At 39.3% G+C, this 22,199-nt stretch overlaps 1 protein-coding gene across 2 annotated transcripts in view; it reads right to left on the bottom strand.

Annotated features, from left to right (window-relative positions):
* CRABP1 (cellular retinoic acid binding protein 1) overlaps window positions 1-18,132 on the bottom strand; it is a 33,173-nt gene extending 15,041 nt beyond the window's left edge. The window contains exons 1-3 of one of the 2 annotated variants that reach the window (XM_077472874.1): window positions 17,919-18,132; window positions 14,894-15,072; window positions 2,334-2,447 (exon numbers count right to left, since the gene is read on the bottom strand). In XM_077472874.1, coding sequence (XP_077329000.1) covers window positions 2,334-2,447; window positions 14,894-15,072; window positions 17,919-17,988 — 363 coding nt within the window. In that variant the 5' untranslated portion in view covers window positions 17,989-18,132. The remainder of the gene's footprint in view (window positions 1-2,333; window positions 2,448-14,893; window positions 15,073-17,918) is intronic. The other variant, XM_077472875.1, reaches the window with a different exon arrangement.
* Window positions 18,133-22,199: the final 4,067 nt, after the last annotated feature.

The raw sequence follows: 22,199 nt of genomic DNA, 5'->3' as shown, positions 1-22,199 counted from the left end.
CGAGGCTCCGAAACATTACATAATTACATAGTAGGTAAGGTTGAATAAAGACAATAGTCCATCCAGTTCAACCTGTGTAGGTGCACGTGTTAGTGTCAATAATTATTTCCCATATCTCTATATGTTGTGTTCTTTAAGATGCACATCCAAGAGTCTCTTAAAAATATCCATACTCCCTGCAGCCACCACCAATTATGGAAGAGAGTTCCACATCCTTATTGCCCTGACAGTTAAAAACCCTCTGCGCAGTTTATGGTTTAAACGCTTCTCCTCCAATCTCATAGTGTTTCCCCATGACCTCTTACACTCCTTGAGACTGAATATTTTTTTTCCTATACTGGAATCTCCATTGAGGTATTTGTAAATCGCTATCATATCTCCTCTCAAGCGTTGTTTCTCCAGCTAGAATAGATTTAGTGTTTTCAGCTGTTTCTCATAATCTAGGTCCTCCAGTCCCCTTATTAGTTTTGTTCACCTTCTTTGGATTCTCTCCAGTTCCAGCACATCCCTTCTGAGGACTGGTGGCCAGAACTGGACAGAATACTCCAGATGTGGTCTAACCAAGTTTTATAAAGTGTCAGCATTATCATTCTATCTCTGGAGTATATCCCCTTTTTTATGCATGCTAATATTCTGCTGGCTTTGTTAGCTGCAGCTTGACATTGCATGCTATTGCTCAATCTGTCATCTACTGAAATACCAGATCTTTCTCCATCCTTGATTCCCCCAGCGGTTCTCCCCCTAGTGAGTAGTTTGCATTTATATTTTTTGCCCCCAAGTGCATTACTTTACATTTTTCCACATTAATCCTCATTTGCCAAGTAATTACCCAATCCATTATTTTGTTCAGGTCTTTCTGTAAAATTTCTATATCCTGATGTGAAGTTATGACCCTGCTTATTTTTGTGTCGTCCGCAAAAACTGAGCTTAAGCTATCCCATCCTCTATATCATTTATGAATAAAATGAATAGAATTGGTCCCAAGACAGAACCTTATGGTACCCCACTTACCACTTAGAGTATACGTTATTTATCACTACCCTTTGGACCTCAGCTTGTAGATTAGGCACTTATGGGGGACTGTATCGAATGCCTTTGCAAAATCCAGGTACACTAAATCCAGAGGCCTGCCCCTATCTAGATAGCAGCTCCCTTCCTCTTAGAATGTTAACAGATTGGTCTGGCAAGAGCTACCTTTCGTCAACCCATGCTGATAACTACTTATGATATTTTTTTCTGGATATAGACTCTTATGATGATAAGGGACTATATCCAAAAAATTACTGAGGAAAAAAGTCAGTCTGTTAGGCTGACTGGCCTGTAGTTTCCCAGGGATATGTCTCTGTTCTTTTTTGAATATTGGTACCACATTGGGTGTTTCTCCAATCAGCTGGTACAAATCCTGTCAGTATGCTGTCCACAAAGATCAGGAACAATGGTCTGGCTATAACCTGACTGAGTTCTCTTAGGACTCTCGGGTGTAAGCCATCTGGTGCTGGTGATTTTATTTGTATTAAGTTTATCTCATCTTTCCAGCTATCTGCTGTAATGATGTGATCACTGAATAAAGCTTTGGACCTGTACTGGAGATCCACGATGTGCTGGTGACATTTTCTTGTTCTGACTATTCACGGTTCCAGTCAGTGGTCGCTTCAGCACCCACTTATATTTACAGCCATTTCTACAGGAACATGTGCATTGAAAATAGTGTGTTGGAATATTTGGTCATTTTGAAAGTCTGTTACATAGAGTGGATTGACTTGATCCATAGACGTTTGTTCTCCTGAGGTGTGGTATTTACTGTGTATGCATATGATAAGTACATCTTTTTTTCATTCTATATTAGGTAAAAAAGTGATCATTAGATTACTGGCAAAGGTGAAAAAAGGCAAACTGGAATTTCTTTCCAATTGTGGGTAAAACATGGAAGCTGCCCTTGTTGACCTTAACTACTGAAAATATTAGTGGTCTGGCTGTCCTGTTGACCATTTGGCTTTAAAGCTTGGGATCACTGACTGAAAGAAGTATACAGTTAAGGACTCTACATCCAAGTAATTGTGCTGGGGGTCACTGATTTAGTAACTGAAGCAATGAACCAACATAACACTCAGACAATTAGCATTTTTAAAAGGAAATAATCACATGCAGCCCCTGTATTTATCCTATGACAGGATTACTTTAGAGGTGGAAATGAAAACCAGGCTGGAAGATGTTTTTTTAGGTCAGCTTCACTGGTACCCAAGTGTTTATGGATTTTCATTTCAGCCTTCTAAAACTATTCATGTCATTACATGAACCAATGTACATTAACAAATCAATGTACATTTTCTTACCAGAATCAGTTCATCTCCTGTAAGTTCCCGAGTCCAATAAGTCTTGGGCCCTGTCCCATCCACTAGCGTCTGCTTACAGTAGATCTTATTTTCCTTCTCCCAGACAGGAAAACTCTAATGGCAAGGGATACAAAGGAGACAGCTAATACGCATGTGTAAATGGTTACAGAAAAACAAAGGGCACAAAACATAACAAAAAGGGCATATGAAACCTCATCTCCAGGAGTATCAAAAACAATGCCCGTTGTGTTATAAATTGAAAATGCAAATGAGAGATCCACTGTACCATTAATGCCCTTTGGTCTCTCTAAATTACAAATGTGTAGCTCTCCAGAATTTTTTTTCTCTCCATCAGTGATTCAGGATACAGATTTATAATACTGCAAAATACGGAGTTCTATTCACCCGCCCACAATGAACCCCCCTCCGCGCTTTATGGAGAACCACCTGTTAGTTTTCATAGTTTTTATAAATAATTACATATACTATCAGAGATATATTCTGATCTGAAGCTGCTGCTTCTTTTAAAACAACATGTGAAAATGGCAATATCTTAAAAAAACTTCAAAGTCATTTTATAATACTGCAGCGGCACTTCCCATATACTGTCCAATGTAAATTGTCAGTAGTTAATAAAAGATGAACTGATAAGATGTGTTTTATTGCTGTGATGAAAAGCTTCCACCAAGGATCACCCTGTGCGATGAAGTCTCCCCTATGGGGATGCACTCACCAAAACGCCAAGAAATTTGCACCTTTAAAAGAATGGTAATTCCACCTTTCATCAGCTCTTTTATCGCCGTCCACTAGATGTCAGTATACCGTTTCAATAGGGCTCCAGGTTCATGTGAAAAGAATGCAATATCCACATAGTGTAAACCCGTAAACAAATTTATTGATTTCACAAAGCCCCCATTATATAAAATCTGCATACCACAATCAATGTAAAATGAAGCATGAATCAAATAAAGTGCACTGTGCCTGTCTCAGGAGAGGCGTAGGGAGGATGAGCTAGCAGGGACATAACAGAGATCACTGTTCCTGATCACTGGGAACAGTAGATCTCTGTCATCGAGTCCGCCTGACCTAGGGTCATGCTCCCGTGTGCCTGCGTGAGCCGCCTTACAGCTAGGGCGATTCACGCAGGAGAGCTGACCTGCCACCGTACAACGATGGCGACTGGTCGGCAAGCGGTTAAATATAGTGACTGAGGGGGTCCCCTTAATGTGTCTGTAAAGTGGCACATCTGTAGCATGCATAAAACTTGCTGCAAAAAAATTACATTTCTAAAGGGAAAAAAACAAAAACGAGTCAAATCCCATTTAAAATGCCTCGCAGTTACAATTGCCTATAACAAAGAAAAAAATGGTGTGAGGTCCCCCTCCAGTCCAAAGACTCCCCACACCCAAATAAAAAAAAGACAGTGCCCCCCCCCCCCCACAATTCATACCAGACCCTTATCTGGGCATGCAGCCTGGCAGCTCAGGTAAGGGCGGTATGAGCGAGTGCCCCCCCTCCCAAGCAATACCAGGCCACATGTACCCCCACCCCAAAGCACCTTGTCCCCATGTTGATGGGGACAAGAGCTTCATTCCCACAACCAAGGCTGGCAAGGCTGGTGGTTGTGGGGGTCTGTGTGCGGGGGGCTTAGCGGAATCTGGAAGCCCCCTTTAACAAGGGGGCCCCCAGATCCCGGCCCCTACCCATTCACCAAAACAGTGTCAAAAGTAATAAGAGACAAGTTTTTGCCAAATCCTTTATTAACCACTTGCCGACCAGCTCATGCGCATTTACGTCAGCAAGTTGGCTCATTCTTGCGAATTGATGTATGGCCGCTGCACGATGGGGGACCCGATATCGGCAGACATCTCGTGTGGCCGGCGGGCATGAGAACCAGAACGGGCATCTATGTATGTAAACACGCAAATCCCCATTCTGACAGGGGAGGAGTGACAGATCTGCTGTTCCTAGTAATTAGGAACAGTGATATGTCTCCTTCTCCGGTCATTCTCATCCCCCACAGTTAGAAACACTCATGAGGGAGCATTTAACCCCTTTATTGCCCCCTAGTGTTAACCCCTTCCCTGACAGTGACATTTACACAGTAATCGGTGGCTATTTTAATCTCTGATCACTGTATAAATGTCACTGGTCCCAAAAAATTGTCCAAAGTGTCCGATTTGTCCACCGCAATGTCGCAGTCCTGCTAAATATTGTTGATCATCGCCATTACTAGTAAAAAAAATAACTTTTGCGCAAGCTAATCAATATATGCTTATTGCAGGTTGTTTTTACCAAAGATCTGTAGAAGAATAGCGCAAAAAAAAACGCAGAGATTATCAATTACCACCAAAAGAAAACTCTATTTGTGGGAAAAAAGGACATCAATTTTATTTGGGTACAGAATGGTCAGTTAAAGCGACGCAGTGCCGTATCGAAAAAAAATGGCCTGGTCACTAAGGGTGAAAATCTTCTAACGCTGGAATGCTTAAAAAATAAAAAGGGGTCCCTTTATGTAAATCCATTGTCAATCATACAGCCCGCTGCACCCGAAAAAAAAAGGCTGAGCCTTCTGGGGCGGCCTCCTGTTGAATCCTTCCTTTCCGCTTTGACAGTTCTTATATAGATAAGGGGGAGGGGGCCACCTGGTTGCACTACCCCCTCTGATGTTTCTGACTGGTGCATGCTGGGCATGTGATGTCACAAGGGGCGGGGCCACAGGTGACATTGCCAGGTGTCCCCACCCCTTACCTATATAAGAACTGTCAACGCGCAGAGGAGGTATTCAGCGGGAAGAGCTACCAAAAGGTGCCTGTTGTGGACGGGGGGTACGCCTTTTTTTTTTTTTTAACATTGCCAGGTGGCCCCACCCCTTACCAATATAAGAACTGTCAAAGTGCAGAGGAGGCATTCAGCGGGAAGAACTGTCAAAGGGGCCTTGTGTGGACTGGGGGGGGGCATGCCGTTTTTTTCTTTATCTTTAATTCAGCTGTCAGCGGGGAAACCCATTGACAGCTGATGACTAATTGGTTGTTAAGAATGCCGTGGCTGGCTTCCCGACCCTGCTCCTTAACAACCAGCTTACACTGCGCCCTGATTGGCAAAGCTTTGCCCAATCAGGGTGCAGAATGCATTATGCAGCGCGGCGTGCATTGCAGGGTGTTCGTCGGGAGGAATACCCTGCAAATTCAGGTGTTTGGCAAACAGGCAAATGTTCGGCCCAAACCATTAGCCCATCCCTACTTGGCACTAGAAGAAACATGGAAGTTTTATTAAGATTACATTAGAACATGACTTGTGTAGTAGTATAATTTAGTTCTCATTTTAATTACTGAAAAAAAACATGGCTCCTGGAGAGCCTCTTTAATTTAACAATTGACAGCCCACACAACCTTATTCTAATCAGTACCTTTTTTTGGTAGTAGATACTTTTTCAGCCCTATTTCAGACTGATATAAGTGTACTTATATCACAGCTTTTACAGGATGCTAATATATGATGAGTTGCATGCTCCTCAGGCATGTCTTTCATAGCTGTTAGCTGCATACTCTTGCATTTTCCTCAAAGCTACCATGCTGAAAATGTAAGCAAGTATACAGCACTTCCTAGGCATTGAATGGTGCCATTCTGTGGAAATATACTCAGAAAGATAGTGCTTAGTGGTTTCCTGACCACTTGATAGCACCTTTTTTACTTCTAGTAGTTCTTCCACACCTACATGGGCATGATATAAACTCACTTGCTGGAAAATTTTAGGACACTTGCAGTATATGAACTGTTGCCTCTGCCTTCTTTCAGCATGAACAGTTCAAACATGTTCATAAATGTTCAGATGTATGTCAATGCATAAATCACAGTGACAAAAAGTCATAACTCAACATAATAGACTTTACTGCATTGCAACTCTGAATACTGTATGTGCCTATCAGTGTGCATTATGGCAACCAGAGTATACTAAAATAGATGAACAGGGGAACTGACATGAATAATGTCTCGTTGGAAGCTATGGTGCAATATCACACATGGAAAATAAAAATGCCTGTTGGACCTATTAATCAAATGCTATATTTTTACTACAGATTTGGTAGTCTTTGTTAAGAAAAAAAAAAGAAAAATCAATGTGCTGTGACTTGGCTACAATAGTTATGCCCTGAAATATTTCTAAGGGTGGAGAGATACAAATATTAGGGTACAATAGTCTCCAGCTACTTTTAGAACAAGAACAATTTAGAACAAGGGTCTCCAACTTTTCTAAGCAAAGGGCCACTTTACTGTCCTTTAGGCTTTAGGGGCATGCTGTGGCCATAGGGGAGGCATACTGTAGCCAGTGGGAGTAGAAAATGCCCATTCATCAGTGCCCCATCATTGGTTTTAATGGGAGAAATAGTGCTCCACTGTTGGTATCAATGGGAAGAATAGTGCACGATTGATGATGATGTCAGATGGGGAAATAGTGCCCCATTATTGTTTTCAGTTGGTTGAATAGTGCCTCAAGGGCCTGACAGAGGCAGGCAAAGGGCCACATCCAGGCTCTCAGGCCAAAGTTTGGAGACGACTGGTTTAGAATAATGTAAATCCGAGTTGGCCATACACAAAGAGATCATCACGTAATGCATTTTGTGATAACCATAGGACACTTCTATGGTGCATATTGCCAGAACAATTGCACCTGAGAGCTTTGGGTGGCAACTACAAGGGAAAGGGGGGAGGTTTCTGGCAAATTACATTTAGAAGCAAAAGTGGAGTGTAAAACTATTAAACTATACATTATGAAGTTTCTACAGCATGGCACATCTGTAGTAAATAGAAATGATAAATTATTATTTTAATTCTGTCCGTTGGTAATTTGTTCTGCTGTATCTTTTATTGTTCCGATTTTCTTGCAGAATGAATACTCTGGTAAACCCACCCTGATTTTTCTAGTGTGATCTCAATAAAAGGGCAGATGTGAGGCAGCCATATAAATCATGGCTTCATGCTGTGCCATGTCAGGATTAATAAACTGTACATCGTGTGGTCTGTGTAACGTCTGGGATATAATCATGTAGCCAATTCACGTTCAGTGTGACAGCCAAAGAAATATATAGCGCATTGTAGCCCATTATGCGTATCATCTGTTACACTAATGTACTTCCACTGACAGCTGTAACGTGTCCAGCTATTTCACTCACTCTGCCGTCATTGTGTTAAATTAAAGCACTTACACTTTCAGCACTTAAGTGGGGAATATATTATTTTATGGTTATTTTTATGTGGCTTATATAATTAAAATGAGGTTCCTGTTTTTATGGTAGGTTACACATTTAAATAGCTCAGGGTACTGCACTGCATTCTTGGTTACGTGCTATGTTAGTTTATATTGATCATTTTGTTTTTTAAGCAATTAGCAGTAGATGAAGGGCTGTCGTTTGGAAATTGTCTCTGATTGGCTTCATTTTATACTACAGGCCCATAAATATATAAAAAATTGAGCCATAGATATATAACTATTTATTTAGCGTAAATATGACTGAGTTTTATGTTTTCCTATAGTACTTTGGAGCTGATGCAATACCCATTTACTGACCCATTACAGAGTTCCTGACAGGATGTTCAATTAACTAAAAAGTCCTATAGTACTTGTAGGTTTATAGTAAAAAATAATACACAAAGGGCTAACATTTTTTGCAAATGTATATGCCAGTCTGGACTTGGACAGTATTCCAATCACAAAATCACAGAATCACAATTTATGGATTCATTTAGATTTACAATTCAAATAATACAGTATGATTACTTCACTAAGATGTTTGAACTACTTTATCTTTGCTTGTTTGCTTGTTTTTTATTTCATTCATAAAAGTTATTTCCTCTCCAAAGTTTTTAATTCACATACATAAATATTGCATAGGTGTGCAATCATTATTCATTCTTTCCATGAAATACTTATTCAGTCATTGCAAGCCTTTATTTTTTTATCCTTTTTTTTTTTAAATCCTAAAACCATAATATACCTGCATTTTTAATACTTTAATTTTCTGCTCTCGTCCATAGACACTCCATAGAACCTCACAGTTATCACTAGGCAGCAGTTTATAAGGAAAAAAACACTGTGTTCCAATCACAAGTAATTGTTGTGTATATGTATGTGGTATGTGTAATAAATATAAATATATATATATATATATATATATATATATATATATATATATATATATATATATATATATATATATACACATATATATATATATATATATATATATAATCTGTAGTGGACATTTGTATGTGAGCTATGACTAAGCACTAAGGGAGTGTGAACTACATCAGCTGGTGATGCTGTTCCCCTGTATTTGTGTTTTTGGACATGTTTTTATGGACGTGCTGAAAAAAAGGTGATTTTATTGGACGTGCAGCCCCAACCAGAACACAAATAAGCGGTTACAGAAAACGTTAGGAACACAAATTTCTGTTCTGTCTGTGGCTAGCTTTTGACAACAAAAAAAAAACAGGCGTACAGGTGAAGGAAATTATATAAAGAAGAATATGTGTAAAGATAGTAAAAAGATAAATATGGTGGTATATGTACGATGGAGGATGTGAGGGAAGAGAAGAAATAAGTGAAAATAGTGCCCGGACAAAACTTTTATGTTATCCTCACATTGGGACAGTGACCACCCACTTAAAAAAAGATAGTTGAGTATAATTTTTACATTTTGGCAAAACAATATTGGTTTCTTGTCAATTAAGGGACACAGAAAGTTCTTTATGTTCAGTTTATACTGATGCCTACAGAAAGGCTGGACACTAGCAAACAAAAAAACCTGTAGCCTAGGATAACTGTTTCTACTAGCCTCGGTTTTTGCTAGTTTCCTAGGAAGATTGATGCAATTTCTTCAGCTCTGATGTGTAAAAGACTAACTTGCTTTGCTAGCAAATTTTTTTTTCTTTAACATAATTTTATTTGACCAGGACTCCTTTCTATATCACTTCTAGAACTAGCCTCTGCAACTATCTAGCACAGCTGTCTTTTACCTGGACTTTGGACTGCTGCATTTGGACACCTCCATACTGGATGATGTAGGAATAGCCTGGAGGTGACATTCAGGCTCCAGGTTCCACATAGGGTGCTTTCCAGATCCTGTTCTGGTAAAAAGTTAGCCGCAGAGCTCTTGTCAGGTCCAAAGCTACTGGCATTGCCAGCTAACTCTTGTCATTGCATCGTACTCTTTCATTGCTTTAGTGCCATGTTATCACAACATGTCTGATGTTAGACATGTGTGGGCAACCCTGCTGAATCATGTGCCCCCAGCTTAAACTCTACTAAAGGCTCTAGGGTTGCTTATAGGGTGCCCACTGAAGATGATGAGTTTGGTAACCTGGAATCCTGTTGCCCTATCCTCTTAAAGTCTATTCTGTCTTCAAAGTCTTCCTTGGCACCATTGGGTGTTCCTGTTTCTTTTCCCTTCTCAGCTGAGGTTTTTACTACAGTGGTGCAATTCACCCAATTATTTGCTGACTCTTACAACAGAGGCCACAAGTACACTCTAATTTCTTCTCCCACAGATTCAGTATCTGATTCACCCCCGGCATTGGCAGCCTCTGAGCCATGAACTGCTGAAACTCTTTCTGTCTGTTGTTTCAGACTTTACCTGAGGAGTCACAATCTCCTGCCATTACCCCAAATTAAAAGAGACTGTTTTGGCTCCTATTAAGCCGTTATGCACTACTCTGAAACTGAAACAGAATCAGCTTGATTCTATTGTCTCCCTCTGCCCTCAATGTATTTTAAGCAGCTCTCATCCTAACAAAGCGACCACCATACTGGTGGAGGACGCACCTGTCTTTAAGGACCCAAATGATTAATGGTTGGAAGCCCTATCTAGAGCCCTCGTTTTGCTTGCAGGTCATACTGTTTACTCTGTCTTGGCTGTGACCTTACTTTGCCAAACCTTGGCTAAATATTCATAGTTCCTTTAAAGTGCATAACTAGGATTATCAATTTATGTAGCAAAGAACTTTAAAGGGCATATACCTTATGGCACCATACAGAATTGTTTTAAATAAAATATACAAAGTTTATTATACAAATATAAAAAAACAAAACACATATGAAACCATATTCAATATTGTTACAAAGGGTTAACATATATGTTTCACATCACTACATGGTAGAAGACATCATGCCACATCTCAGCTCAACGTGTTTCATATAATCAAATCTTCATCAGAAGAAAATGTGGATGAAATCTAAAAGAATGCACTGCATAGATATGAGGATAAATACTATCATCATTCATTGCACTTTGAGAGCTAGCTATATATTGTACTTTATAATTATGTGTTATATTCTTTTAGATTTAATCCATGTTTTCTTCTGATGAAGATTTGATTATTTGAATCGTGTTGAGCTGAGATGTGGCATGATGTCCTCTACCATATAGTGTGCAAAGGTTTTAGGCAGGTGTGAAGAAATGCTGTAAAGTAAGAATGCTTTCAAAGATAAATATTTGAATTGTTTATTTGTATCAATTGACAAAATGTAAAGTGAGCAAACAGAAGAAAAATCTAAATCAAAATCAGTATTTGGTGTAACTAAGCTTTGGCTCCAAACCTGTAGCAATTCTTACACTTGCACACCTTATACACTTGAACAAAGTCAGGCATTTGGTAGAATTAGAGTTAGGTGTATGAGTAACAAATTATACCAAGCAGGTGCTAATGATAATCAATTTCATATGTAGGTTGAAACACAGCCATTACCTGAAACAGAAACAGCTGTTTAGGAGGCCTAGAACTGGGTGGGGAATAGCTAAACTCTGTTACTAAGATGAGGTTCTGAAAGACTGTTTAATGTCACAGGTCATAAACCCAGGCAAGAATGAGCACAACAACAGGAAACAAGGTAGTCATACTGCATCAGTAAGGTATCTCCCAGGCAAAGATTCAAGCGCTTTTGAAAAAGCACAAAGAAATGGGCTTTGTCTACGGCCTTGAGGACCATAGACGCAGTGTACGGCCATGGAAACCTTCGGAAGATGTCCAGTGGTGCCAACAGCAAAGAACTGGCAGAAACTTGTAGGACTCGCGTATACCAATCTAATGTCCAGAGAAGTCTGGCCAGAAATGCTTCATGGAAGAATTGCAGCCAAAAAGCCATACCCCTGACATGGAAACAGGGCTAAGCAACTCAACTATGTACAAAAAACATAGGAACTGGGGTGCAGAAAAACGGCAGCAGGTGCTCTGAACTGATGAGTGAAAATGTGAAATATTGGGCTGTAGCAGGAGACAATTTGTTTTCCAAAGGGCTGGAGAGGGATACAATACTGAGTGTCTACAGGCAACAGTAAAGCATGGTGGAGGTTCCTTGCAGGTTTTGGGTTGCATGTGCAAACTGGTTGTTTGGTAAGGATCAATGCTGCCCTCAATGCTGAGAAATACAGACAGATACTTATCCATCATGTCATACCATCAGGGAGGAGTGTGATTGGCCCCAAATATATTCTGCAGCAGAACAACAACCCCAAACATACAGCTAATGTCATTAAGAACTATCTTCAGTGTAAAGAAGAACAAGGAGTCCTGGAAGTGATGGTTTGGTTCCCACAGAGCATCTCAATATCATAGAGATGTTCTGGGATTACATGAATAGACAGAAGTATTTGAAGCAGCCTACATCCATAGAAGATCTGTGGTTAGGTCTCCTAGATGTTTGGAACAACATACCCGCTGAGTTCCTTCAAATTGATTTGGATTTCTCTTCTGTTCATTTAATTTCCATTTTGTTCATTGATAAAAATAAAATATTAACCCTTAACCTTTTTTTTTTTTTTTTTTTTATCAAAACTTTTTTATTGACAAAGAAAGTAAGTGACCGTACAGTACAATAATAAGACATGCAGAGTCTTCTTAACAGGGTCCTCTTGACATAATGTATACACATATGTAGAAATAGATATATAAGGCAGTCAACCGTTAAGTAGCAAATATATAGAATTTTTATGCAATAACCTAAAACAAAAGAAAGAAACACTAACAAAACCACCCAAACTTGTTTTTGGGCTACAACACAGAATGCCAAATTATCTACACTTATGTATAGAACATGAGAAAGACAACCCTTAAACTTAAACTATTAACTTCTATTTCTGAAAGCATTCTTAACCAGTTCCCGACCAGCGCACGCCGATGTACGTCGGCAGAATGGCACAGGCAGGCATATTGGCATATAGGTACGTCCAATCTTTAATGCCGCCCTGCCATCGTGAGCGCTCCGCCACCGGCACGCACGCATGCCGGTCGGGACCCCCGTGAGTCTGGTCGCGGGTCCCGCAGACTCGATTGCCGCGGCATACCCGCGATCATCTCACAGGGAGGCTGAACGGAGAGATGCCGTTGTAAACAGCATCTCCCTGTTCTGCCTAGCAACTAGTGACGCTGATCTCTGCTCCATGTGATTGGAGCAGAGATAACTGTTCACTAAATGAAAGCCCAGCCCCCAACAGTTAGTAACACACCCCTAGGAACACTTAACCCCTACACTACCACCCACTGGTTAACCCCTTCACTGCCAGTGTCATTTACACAGGAATCACTGCATTTATATAGCAGATTCCTGTATAAATGACAATGGTTCCAAAAATGTTTCAAAAATGTCCGATGTGTCCGCCATAATATCAGCCTAAACTGAGGAAAAAAAATGTTTTTTTTAATATATTTTTGAGGGATATTTATTAAAAGTAAAAAATTATTGAGTTTTTTTTTTCAAAATTGTCTCTCTTTTTTTGTTTATAGCGCAAAAAATAAAAACCGCAGGGGTGATCAAATACCACCAAAAGAAAGCTCTATTTGTGGGAAAAAAACGACGTCAATTTTGTTTGGGAGCCACGTTGCATGACCACGCAATTGTCAGTTAAAGCAACGCAGTGCCGAATCGCAAAAAGTGGTCTGGGCTGAAGTGGTTAAATTACAGCATTTTTTTCACACCTACCTAAAACTTTTTCAGAGTAGTTTATGTTAAACCTTTTTGTTACAAATTTGCATATGGTTTCATATGTGTTTCTAATATTTGTATAAATAAATTTGCTCTTTAAAGTCCTTTGCTACAGAAATTGCTTCAGAAATTGGTAAAAAAAAAAAAAGTATAATGCCGTGACGGACTTTCCGACAAACTAGGTCCGATGGTCTTCCCAACGTTATTTTCAGCAGAGTTACGACTGACTTTCTGAACGAACGGACTTGGCCACACACAATCACACCAAAGTCTGACGGATTCGAACGTGATGACGTACAACCGGACTAGAATAAGGAAGTTCATAGCGAGTAGCCAATAGCTGCTCTAGCATTGGTTTTCGTTCCGTCAGACCTTTGCTGTCGAAAAGTCCGGCTGTGTGTACACGGCATAAGTGTCAAATATACCATCAAATATAATTACAACCTTAATGATTCGCATCAATAAACAATTGTGTTTAACTATATATATAGTTATATATATTTAGAGAGATATGTATATACCGGTATATATAAAAAGTCCCAATGTGCATTCTTCATATGTTAATCCACCATGCTGAACAAAAATCTGCAATCTAAAACATTTGTGATTTATGATTCATCTCCAGCTTCCAATATATACTCTTACCAGAAATCGGTCAATTATAAGCCTGTATTGTGCCTTAATCTCTCTGGTTCTTTAAAGTGGAAGTAAACCCATCCATAAAACAGTTTAATGTAACACTCCCATTGGTTTAGCTCTCAACGAAACTGTCAAACCATCCAATGGCTGGTATCATAACTGGTCACATGTGCAGGATCATGGCAGTTGTAGATTAAACAGAGGCAAATATGGCAAATTCCTTGTCTGCAAACGATAGAGGGGTTTACTTACACTTTAAACAGATGGTCAGGGATATATCCACCAGGTACAGCGATAATCTCTCATTTATCTCCACTGTTTTATGGTTCTCAGACTCTCCAAGCACCGGAACATCGCCAGCAATTACTATCAGTGGAAGGTACAGATATACTAGAGCAGAGTACGGAAGCTGACACTGCCCACACTACACATGGGAAATTTACAATTATATGTAATATACAGTGTGGAATAATTGAAAGCTCTATCAGGATTTAATGGCTATCTCTGCAGGGAGATTTCCTGTACCCTATGTCCTGGGAAAGGAAGTAAGGGCCACTTTCACAGGGGCACATGCAAAATTGTGACAGAGGTTTTACCCCTTCCCCATGCTATCTAATATTTAAAAAAAAGTTTGGGCTTCAAGTTCACCTTAGAGGAATGTAAATTTAAATTGTTGTTTTTCAATGTCATTCTTCTGGTGCCTCAAATAGGTCTCTCATTGAAAATTACTAGTATTATGAATATTTAATGCTGATTTACGTTATCACATGTGTTGTACTTAAGGATTCGAGTTGTGAAATTGTAATCCGTATAAATTGGTAAATAAATATACCTTTCACTTGATAAGTTAGACACATTGACGTGTCCTAAACACATTTGGCTAAGCCATCTCGCACAAAAATGGGATTACAGGGTCATGGTAGATTAATGTATAAAGAAGAACTACCTTGCATTTTCTGCCATCCACAGTCTCCTCATCAAACTCTTCTCCAACTGTAAACTGGATCTCTGTAGTTCTAACCGTGGTAGATGTCTTAATATAAAACTGGTCTCCATTCTGACGGATCTCAACATGAGGTTTAGAAGCTGCAGCCACTGCCACTTTCCTGAGCATAGCATTCACACCTGTGTTGTTGAATTAATTGAGAAAAGACCCAATAAATAATTATCATCCATTTTGAGGTTTAAACGGTCCTGTGCAACTAATGACCTATTATAGAACTAGGCTAAATATTTGGTTTAGTTCAGGGCTCTTTAGGCTCCTCCCATACTTACAGCTAAACCCTTCTTAATTGCTCTACAGATATTAGTTTCAGCAGTACACAACATAATAGCCATACATAATCACATTATAAAGTACATAACTACAGCCATTTTTTGTTCTGGGTCAGTGAATCAGAAAATATTGAAAGTTCATGTTAAAGTGGTAGTAAAGTCTTCTTCTTCTATCTTTTTGACTTGTACTTACAGGTAAGCCTATAATAAGGCTTACCTGTAGGTACAGTGAATATCTCCTAAACCTGCACTGTTTAGGAGCTATTCACACTGCATGCACCCAGTAACATCACATATCCATATCTTCCCTTTAGAGCTCCGCGCCGCGACTGTGCGGAAGTGATGGTCGGAGCACTTGAAGGAAAACCGGGTGAAGATGGAAGCCTTGTCGGCGGTGACAGTGCGCGGTTTACAATCGCTTTAAGTCTTCCTTTAATGTGTATCTGAATTTAAAATCAAATGCAGCTAAACAATTATTAGATGTCGTGGTTGCATTTGTTTAATTTAACCAGACTATCAACACTTTCAGCAAGTACAGAAAATGTCTGTTGATCTTGTCTGAAATTCAATGTTCTTGTCACTTCCTGTGAGTTTAAAAGAAAGCACATTCTATTTTGTAAACTGCTAGTCCTATCACTCCATAATGTAATAATATGAACAAAGACAGACATGTTTGAAGTACAGTTGTATGACAACCATGGCTGCCACCATAGATACAATAAATAAATGAGTATAGAAATGAGAGAGGTTATAAGTGTTACTTGTAGGATTACAAAGTGAAATAAAAAATAAAATAAAAAAGCCTAAAAAAAGAGAAATGCAACCACACCTAATAACTGGAAACCTGCAATTTATGGTTTGGGTTTTAAATACAATTTAAGCTTATTTCACCCAATTTTAAATGTATATTTTAGACTTTAAAAACCTCAGAGTAATTCATTAGAAAGATGATATTCAATCAATTCCAAAAGCTGAAAAAAACTCTGATTGTGGTGGGTGGAGTTAATGTAGAACATTTTTAGCAAAAACCCAGTAATTATAGTAGTTGCCTATACCAATCAATGTTCTGTGGTCCCATTTTTTAATATGAGAAACAATTAGACTCTCCAAATAACTTTTCTTAACCACCCAACATCTACAGGAGAGGGTGAAGCTGCAATCTTCTGCTATTGATAAATATTTTAAAGCATTAGAGACACAATACCAAGAGACCTGCATCTAAAAATAGGCTTGTAGAGATGTTTTTTTGTTGACTTATATAGAGCACAAACTAGCAGACGTCAAAAAATCATTGAGATCGAATTTTTTAAAATTGATCTTAATTATGCGTTTCATCTTAGTGAAAATATATATAATGCATCTGTAAGAACATATGTAATAGCCAATAAATGCGCCAATAAAATAAAACACAAGAAACAATCTTAAGGCATCAGTATACCGTGTTAATCAAAGCCAAAAGCTTGAATTGTTGCTTATACATACAGTGGTTTATAAAAGATTCAGACAGTTAAACCAGTGCTTTCACTCATTTATTGTTTTATGCGTTTAAGAAAAGGTATGTATATTTTAATCACATTACATTGTTTCAGTCTATATTTTGGGTTTAAAAATGTTGACGCATAATATATCACCAATGTTTATTGGATCTTGGGTAAATCATAAAATATATTGATATTGCTATTTTAAGAATCAAAGCATGACTTTTAGGGTGAGTCTTTTTCATCTTTTCAGACATTGCTATGTTACATATTTGCCCCCCCCCCCCAAAAAAAAATCCATGTTAAGTAGAGATGCAAACCAAATTAAATGATATTGTTTTTACTCATTTTCAAATCATATAAACTCAAATAACCAAAGAGTTATTTTTACTGTTGGAGAAATGCACCTGTATTCTAAACTACTACACATGCACAGGGGAATATAAAACAGGGACTTCTGTTTGGAGCAAAACTAATTTACTTTACCAAATACCTTCTTTCTTTGAACTTTATGTATCATTTTAATGTATATACTGGCTGGAAGAGGAATTCCTTAGTGTTACTATACCTTGCATCCCTTTAACACTTATGGTATACTTATAAGTAGAAAATGTGGCATTTACTAAATATTCACTGCATGTGAATCAATTACTGTAATTTAAAACACATGTACCAAAAAGATACAATTGTAATTAATGATTGGTGTATGTCACAGTCACTGCTTTATACATATATATGATTTTCATATAATTCTCTTACTTTACTTTTCTTTTGGCAAATAACCAACCCATAAACATGTTTGCAATAATACTAAACCTGCCTGGATCCCCACCTGTAGATGTTAGCCTGTTAGAAGAAAGTACATTTCTATAAATAATATCTTTCCCCATTAACAAAATAAATCTTGAATTTACAAAGCCTCTTTCCATTCCTTAAACATTTTACACATTTATCTATCTATCTATCTATCTATCTATCTATCTATCGACAAAATATACAAATGATGTAGCTCTGGTGCGATCTCATAAGAAATAAAATAAAGGCAGTAACTTTGAAGTCCTGTGAAAAGTTAGCAATGGCAATTATTTTCCTAGGTACAGTGTATAAATCAAAGACAGGTAATATACAAGGATAACTAATATAATACTAGAGTGCAAAACCTTAAGCATAAGATTAAGATGCTAATATCCTACACAATTAGTTGTCTGCCAGTCTTACCAAGGGCTTTCAGAAGTTCATCAAAATTCTCGCTGCTTTTCATTTTCCAGATTCCTGCAAAATCCGGCATGGTATCTGTGCTAATTCCCTGGCAGGCGTTGGCAGTGAGAAGGGCAGAAATGAAGGAACAGAAAGGCTCACCCTGAGAGGACGGTCTGATTCCAGCCAGACGTCTAAATGAGTCCTGTCTTATTCTCTCATGTGTGTCATCTTGATGGAGGAGAGAATGGGCGCCCCTCCTTCTGCCCTCTCCTCTGCCCCCTTTCTGAAATGTCAGTTTTTCATTCAGGACATAAGTACCTTACCAGGATATATTCCTGTTATATGAATAATGGACACTACTACATTTCTGTTTAGCTGTAGCTATAGGTCTACAATGTAGTAGATGATACTTATTCCCATTTGAGAAAGGAAGTATCTTTCTGGATATAAAAAAAATACTAGAAAAAAATATTTATTGCTTCTGAAGAGGTTAAAAAACATCACAGCTGCACAGATTGGGCTTTATTGCATTTGTTATGTCCATTATAAATGGGAAAAATGTGACATTTAGACAACTCTGTGAAAGATGTACCTAAAAATGTGTATGTATTTGTATAAAAAGATATACACGTTCAGTATGCGTACTTTGCAGTGGCTCATTAGGGGTGTAGGGACATCGTCACCCTAATCAATGTTCCCCGGCCCATAATCTCCAAACAGGGCACCGGACGCATGGATTTCAATTTTTTTTTTTTTTAGAAGCACGTGATTAGAAGCACACCCCCTTGTGTGACATTGATATTCGCTAATGTCTTCCTGCTTCTCCTCCCGGCCAATCAGGAAGTAGGTCCTGAGTCCTGATTGGCCAGGGAGTCTTAGGAGGAGAAGCAACAGCCCGACTCGGCTTTCCCTTCCGCAGCCTCCTCCCTGCACCTCCCAGCACCTCCCCGCATGAAGTAAGGCCATGGATCATCGCCTTCCCAATTGCTCGACCGAGTGCGGGGGGGGGTTAGTGTCCAGCACCAGGAGGTAGTGTGAGTTTGGGGGGAGGGCCAGGTTTGATTGCCTCCCACCCCAAAATTTCGAACACCAGCACCTTGTATTCAACTATTAAAAAAATAAAATAAAATTGTGGGTCAGCCTAGTATAACCCATCATACTCCCAGTATGCCTTGGTTTTGTGAAACTCTGTACTGATAGCATGCTCATAAACACAGTGAGAGATGGGACCTGTGTCCCTCAATAGGCTCCAAAAAATGGATTTTACCATTAGTATAAAAATCCCATTTTCTTTTGCGTCCATTGAAGAACACAGGAATCCAGAGATTGTCAGGGTGTCCAAACGCAATGCAACAGCAACAGAAAACTAACAGACCCATGCAGAAAACAACATAACTGGGGCTTGCCTGTAGCTCAGAGAGTCGCCTAAAGGACTTTATGTCAAAAGCAAGAATCAAATGTGGTCTGAACAGCGACCTAATAAAACTTCCAGAGAATGTGAACAGAAGACAAGGTGGAAGCCTTGCAATGCTGAAAACCATTGTCTAATGCCAAAAAGCCCAAGAAGCACTCACGAACCTAGTAGAGTGTGCCGTGACAGGAAAGGTAGAACCATAAGCTTTAATTAATGGTTTATCTAAGCCACTGAGAAATGGTGGAACATGAAGCTGTTTCCCCTCCAAATAGAAAATCAGCAATGACAAAGAAGCTATTTTTCTAATAGTGGGTAAACCCACACAATACCAAGTACACTCGGGCAATATATGAATATCTCCTTCTGATCAATTGGAGCCAGAGAGTAGAATGGAAGAGCAGTGTGATGGCAACTCAGTGGCAACAGGGAACACAACTTCCTAAGTGAAATAAGAATTTTCCTGACTGGTCCATACAATGATTTCTGGAGCACCAGGATAACCACATTTATATCACCTATAGTCACACCTGAATGCACAAGGTGAGCCACATGGGAGACACCCTGTGCAAAGTTCTTGATCAAAGAATGGAAGCCAGAAACATGGCCCTTGATTGGGGGCAAATTCTGGTCTAGGCCCACTTGAAAAAGGCCAGGAGTCATCCCACAGAGAAGGAAAGGGTCACAAATGTAAGGGACATAAGCAGATACATGTTTTTGATGTCCACAGAGGCCAGAAAGGCTCACTGATAAAGGTACAAAAAGGTAAGCCACTGCCCCCCACCTATAACTAACCTTTGCCGCAAGGAGCATTCGAGGGAAACATATGTTAGAAAAAGGTCAAGGAAAAATCCAAGGAAAATTCCAAGCCCACTTACCGACCATCCCTGATGAAGGTAGGCTATGACAGACCTAGTGTATTCCATGTGAAAGTTCTGGGCCTTAATGAATACATTTAGGGACTTGTGGTCAAGGATGAAGTAGGTGTTCCTTTTGCTTTGGGAACTGTGAAGAGTTTGGAGTAGAACACCTGGAACAGTTCCAGCATAGGGACTGGGGCAATAATCCCTGATCCAGATAATCCACTAGGGCCACATGGAGAACTATTAATCTGTACAGTCATACAGGTTAAAAATAATAAACTAAGGAATGGTCTGGAAGTAAAATTCTAACTTGTTGTCAAAGTATTGGCAAAGGCTAGCAGATGTTTCCCCATATTGGAAAGTGGGGTGCACCCTCATGCTGAAGAAGCTTTATCTCAGGGTTTTGGGAGACCTGGAAGGGAAGTTCATGGTTTGTGGGTGGACTTGGAGCTGGAGTTGGGTTTGGCTTTGGAAGTTGAGGCCCGGGAGTAAGGTAAAAGACTCCAATGAAGAGTGTCTCTTCCCAGATTGAGCCCTAGGTTTTTTCTGCTAGGAAGGTGGGCACTCTTACCCTGCTGCTCGAAACAAATTAATTATGGTACAAAGATTAGTGAAATACCAAAGCTATTTATCGTTAAAAAAAATACAAAACATATACAAGTGAGAAAATATCCACTTGTAACTCAAAATCCAACTGATGATCCAATTTTTCACTGAGAAATCAAATGAATCAGTACATCCTCCACCAGTATAACGAACAGTCACCAAAAATGAATGTATGGAGGCTTACCAGAGTTCCATGACCTCCTCAATTAATAAAAAGGCCATAACTCACATGAATAGGAGCTTCCTGGCACACTGTAGGAAACAAAACGTGATAGTAGATCAGATGCAAAACTGACAAAAATGTTCGATTGTTCTCGCGTTAAGACCTCGTTCACATTGACTGCGGCTTAAAAATCGTGTGAGTTCATCTGAAATCGCACGATTTCAGGTGTGAATTGGAAGACATCTGTGTGGCTTCATGCACAGATGTCTATGCAAGTCAAAACCAAAATTGCCAAAAGTAGTGCAGGAACAAATTTTTCAGTTTGATGCAGTGTCGCAAAGATTTGAACAGTGGGATTGCTGGCAATAGGGTGTGACTTGTCATGTCATTTGACCTGTCGAATGGCATGACAAGTCTCTCCAATGTGAACAAGGGCTTAGGTTAAAAAAGACTCCAGGGCATATTGACAGGAATTCAAACTCCCTTGTCACTCAAAACAAGCATAAAAGGAAACCCATGCTACACATAATGTGAACTAGACACCAACATTTTATTAGAAACTAGAAACTGCACTTAACAAGAAAAACAGGCAGTTACACTGCTGCATAATCACATCAACATGAAGGACACATTCAGATCATGATAATGTTACATGTGCGGCCCTACCTTACGTGTTTCGTCAGATATGACATTCTTAAATGAAAGGAGCTGCCGCAAAGTAATTGCTTTATATAACACGTTTACCATCTGTCTTGGATGAAGTGTAAATCGCCAAAAATTGTACCTGTGTCCCAGAAAGATGACCATCGCTATCCCAAACCTCAAGCGAGGATCATCATCATGTTAGGGCCAAGACTTTTTTTTAGTCAAAGATGGTAGCCGTTTCCAAACCAAGGCTCCTTATAGACCTAAGATGGCCACTGTCTCAAAACCAAGCCTCGCTTTAATTTTAAAATGGCTGCCACATCAATCATACCACCAAAATCAAACAGGCAGCATGATGATTGTAGTATGATTGTTATGGGGGCAATTTTGAAATCAAAGTAAGGCTTGGTTTTGAAAGGGCCTACTGTTGTTTATTTTTGAGATAGGTACAGCATCCACTGGGATGGTCAATGCTTTGTTAAGAAGGAATGCTACCAGATGCACAGAGGGGGCAGACCACTTTTTAACAAAGTTCTCCTCAAACAGCTGCAAGGCTCTTGGAAGCTCAAAGAGTTTGTTAGGTTTTTCATAAAGGAAGACTGCAAATAGTG

This window comes from Lithobates pipiens, unplaced genomic scaffold (assembly GCF_037356315.1).
Source record: "Lithobates pipiens isolate NorthernLeopardFrog02 unplaced genomic scaffold, aLitPip1_a1.2 Scaffold_8, whole genome shotgun sequence".
NCBI classification, from domain to species: domain Eukaryota; kingdom Metazoa; phylum Chordata; class Amphibia; order Anura; family Ranidae; genus Lithobates; species Lithobates pipiens.
Note: the sequence above shows the minus strand (reverse complement) of the source record. Positions and strands in the feature narration are given on the sequence as shown.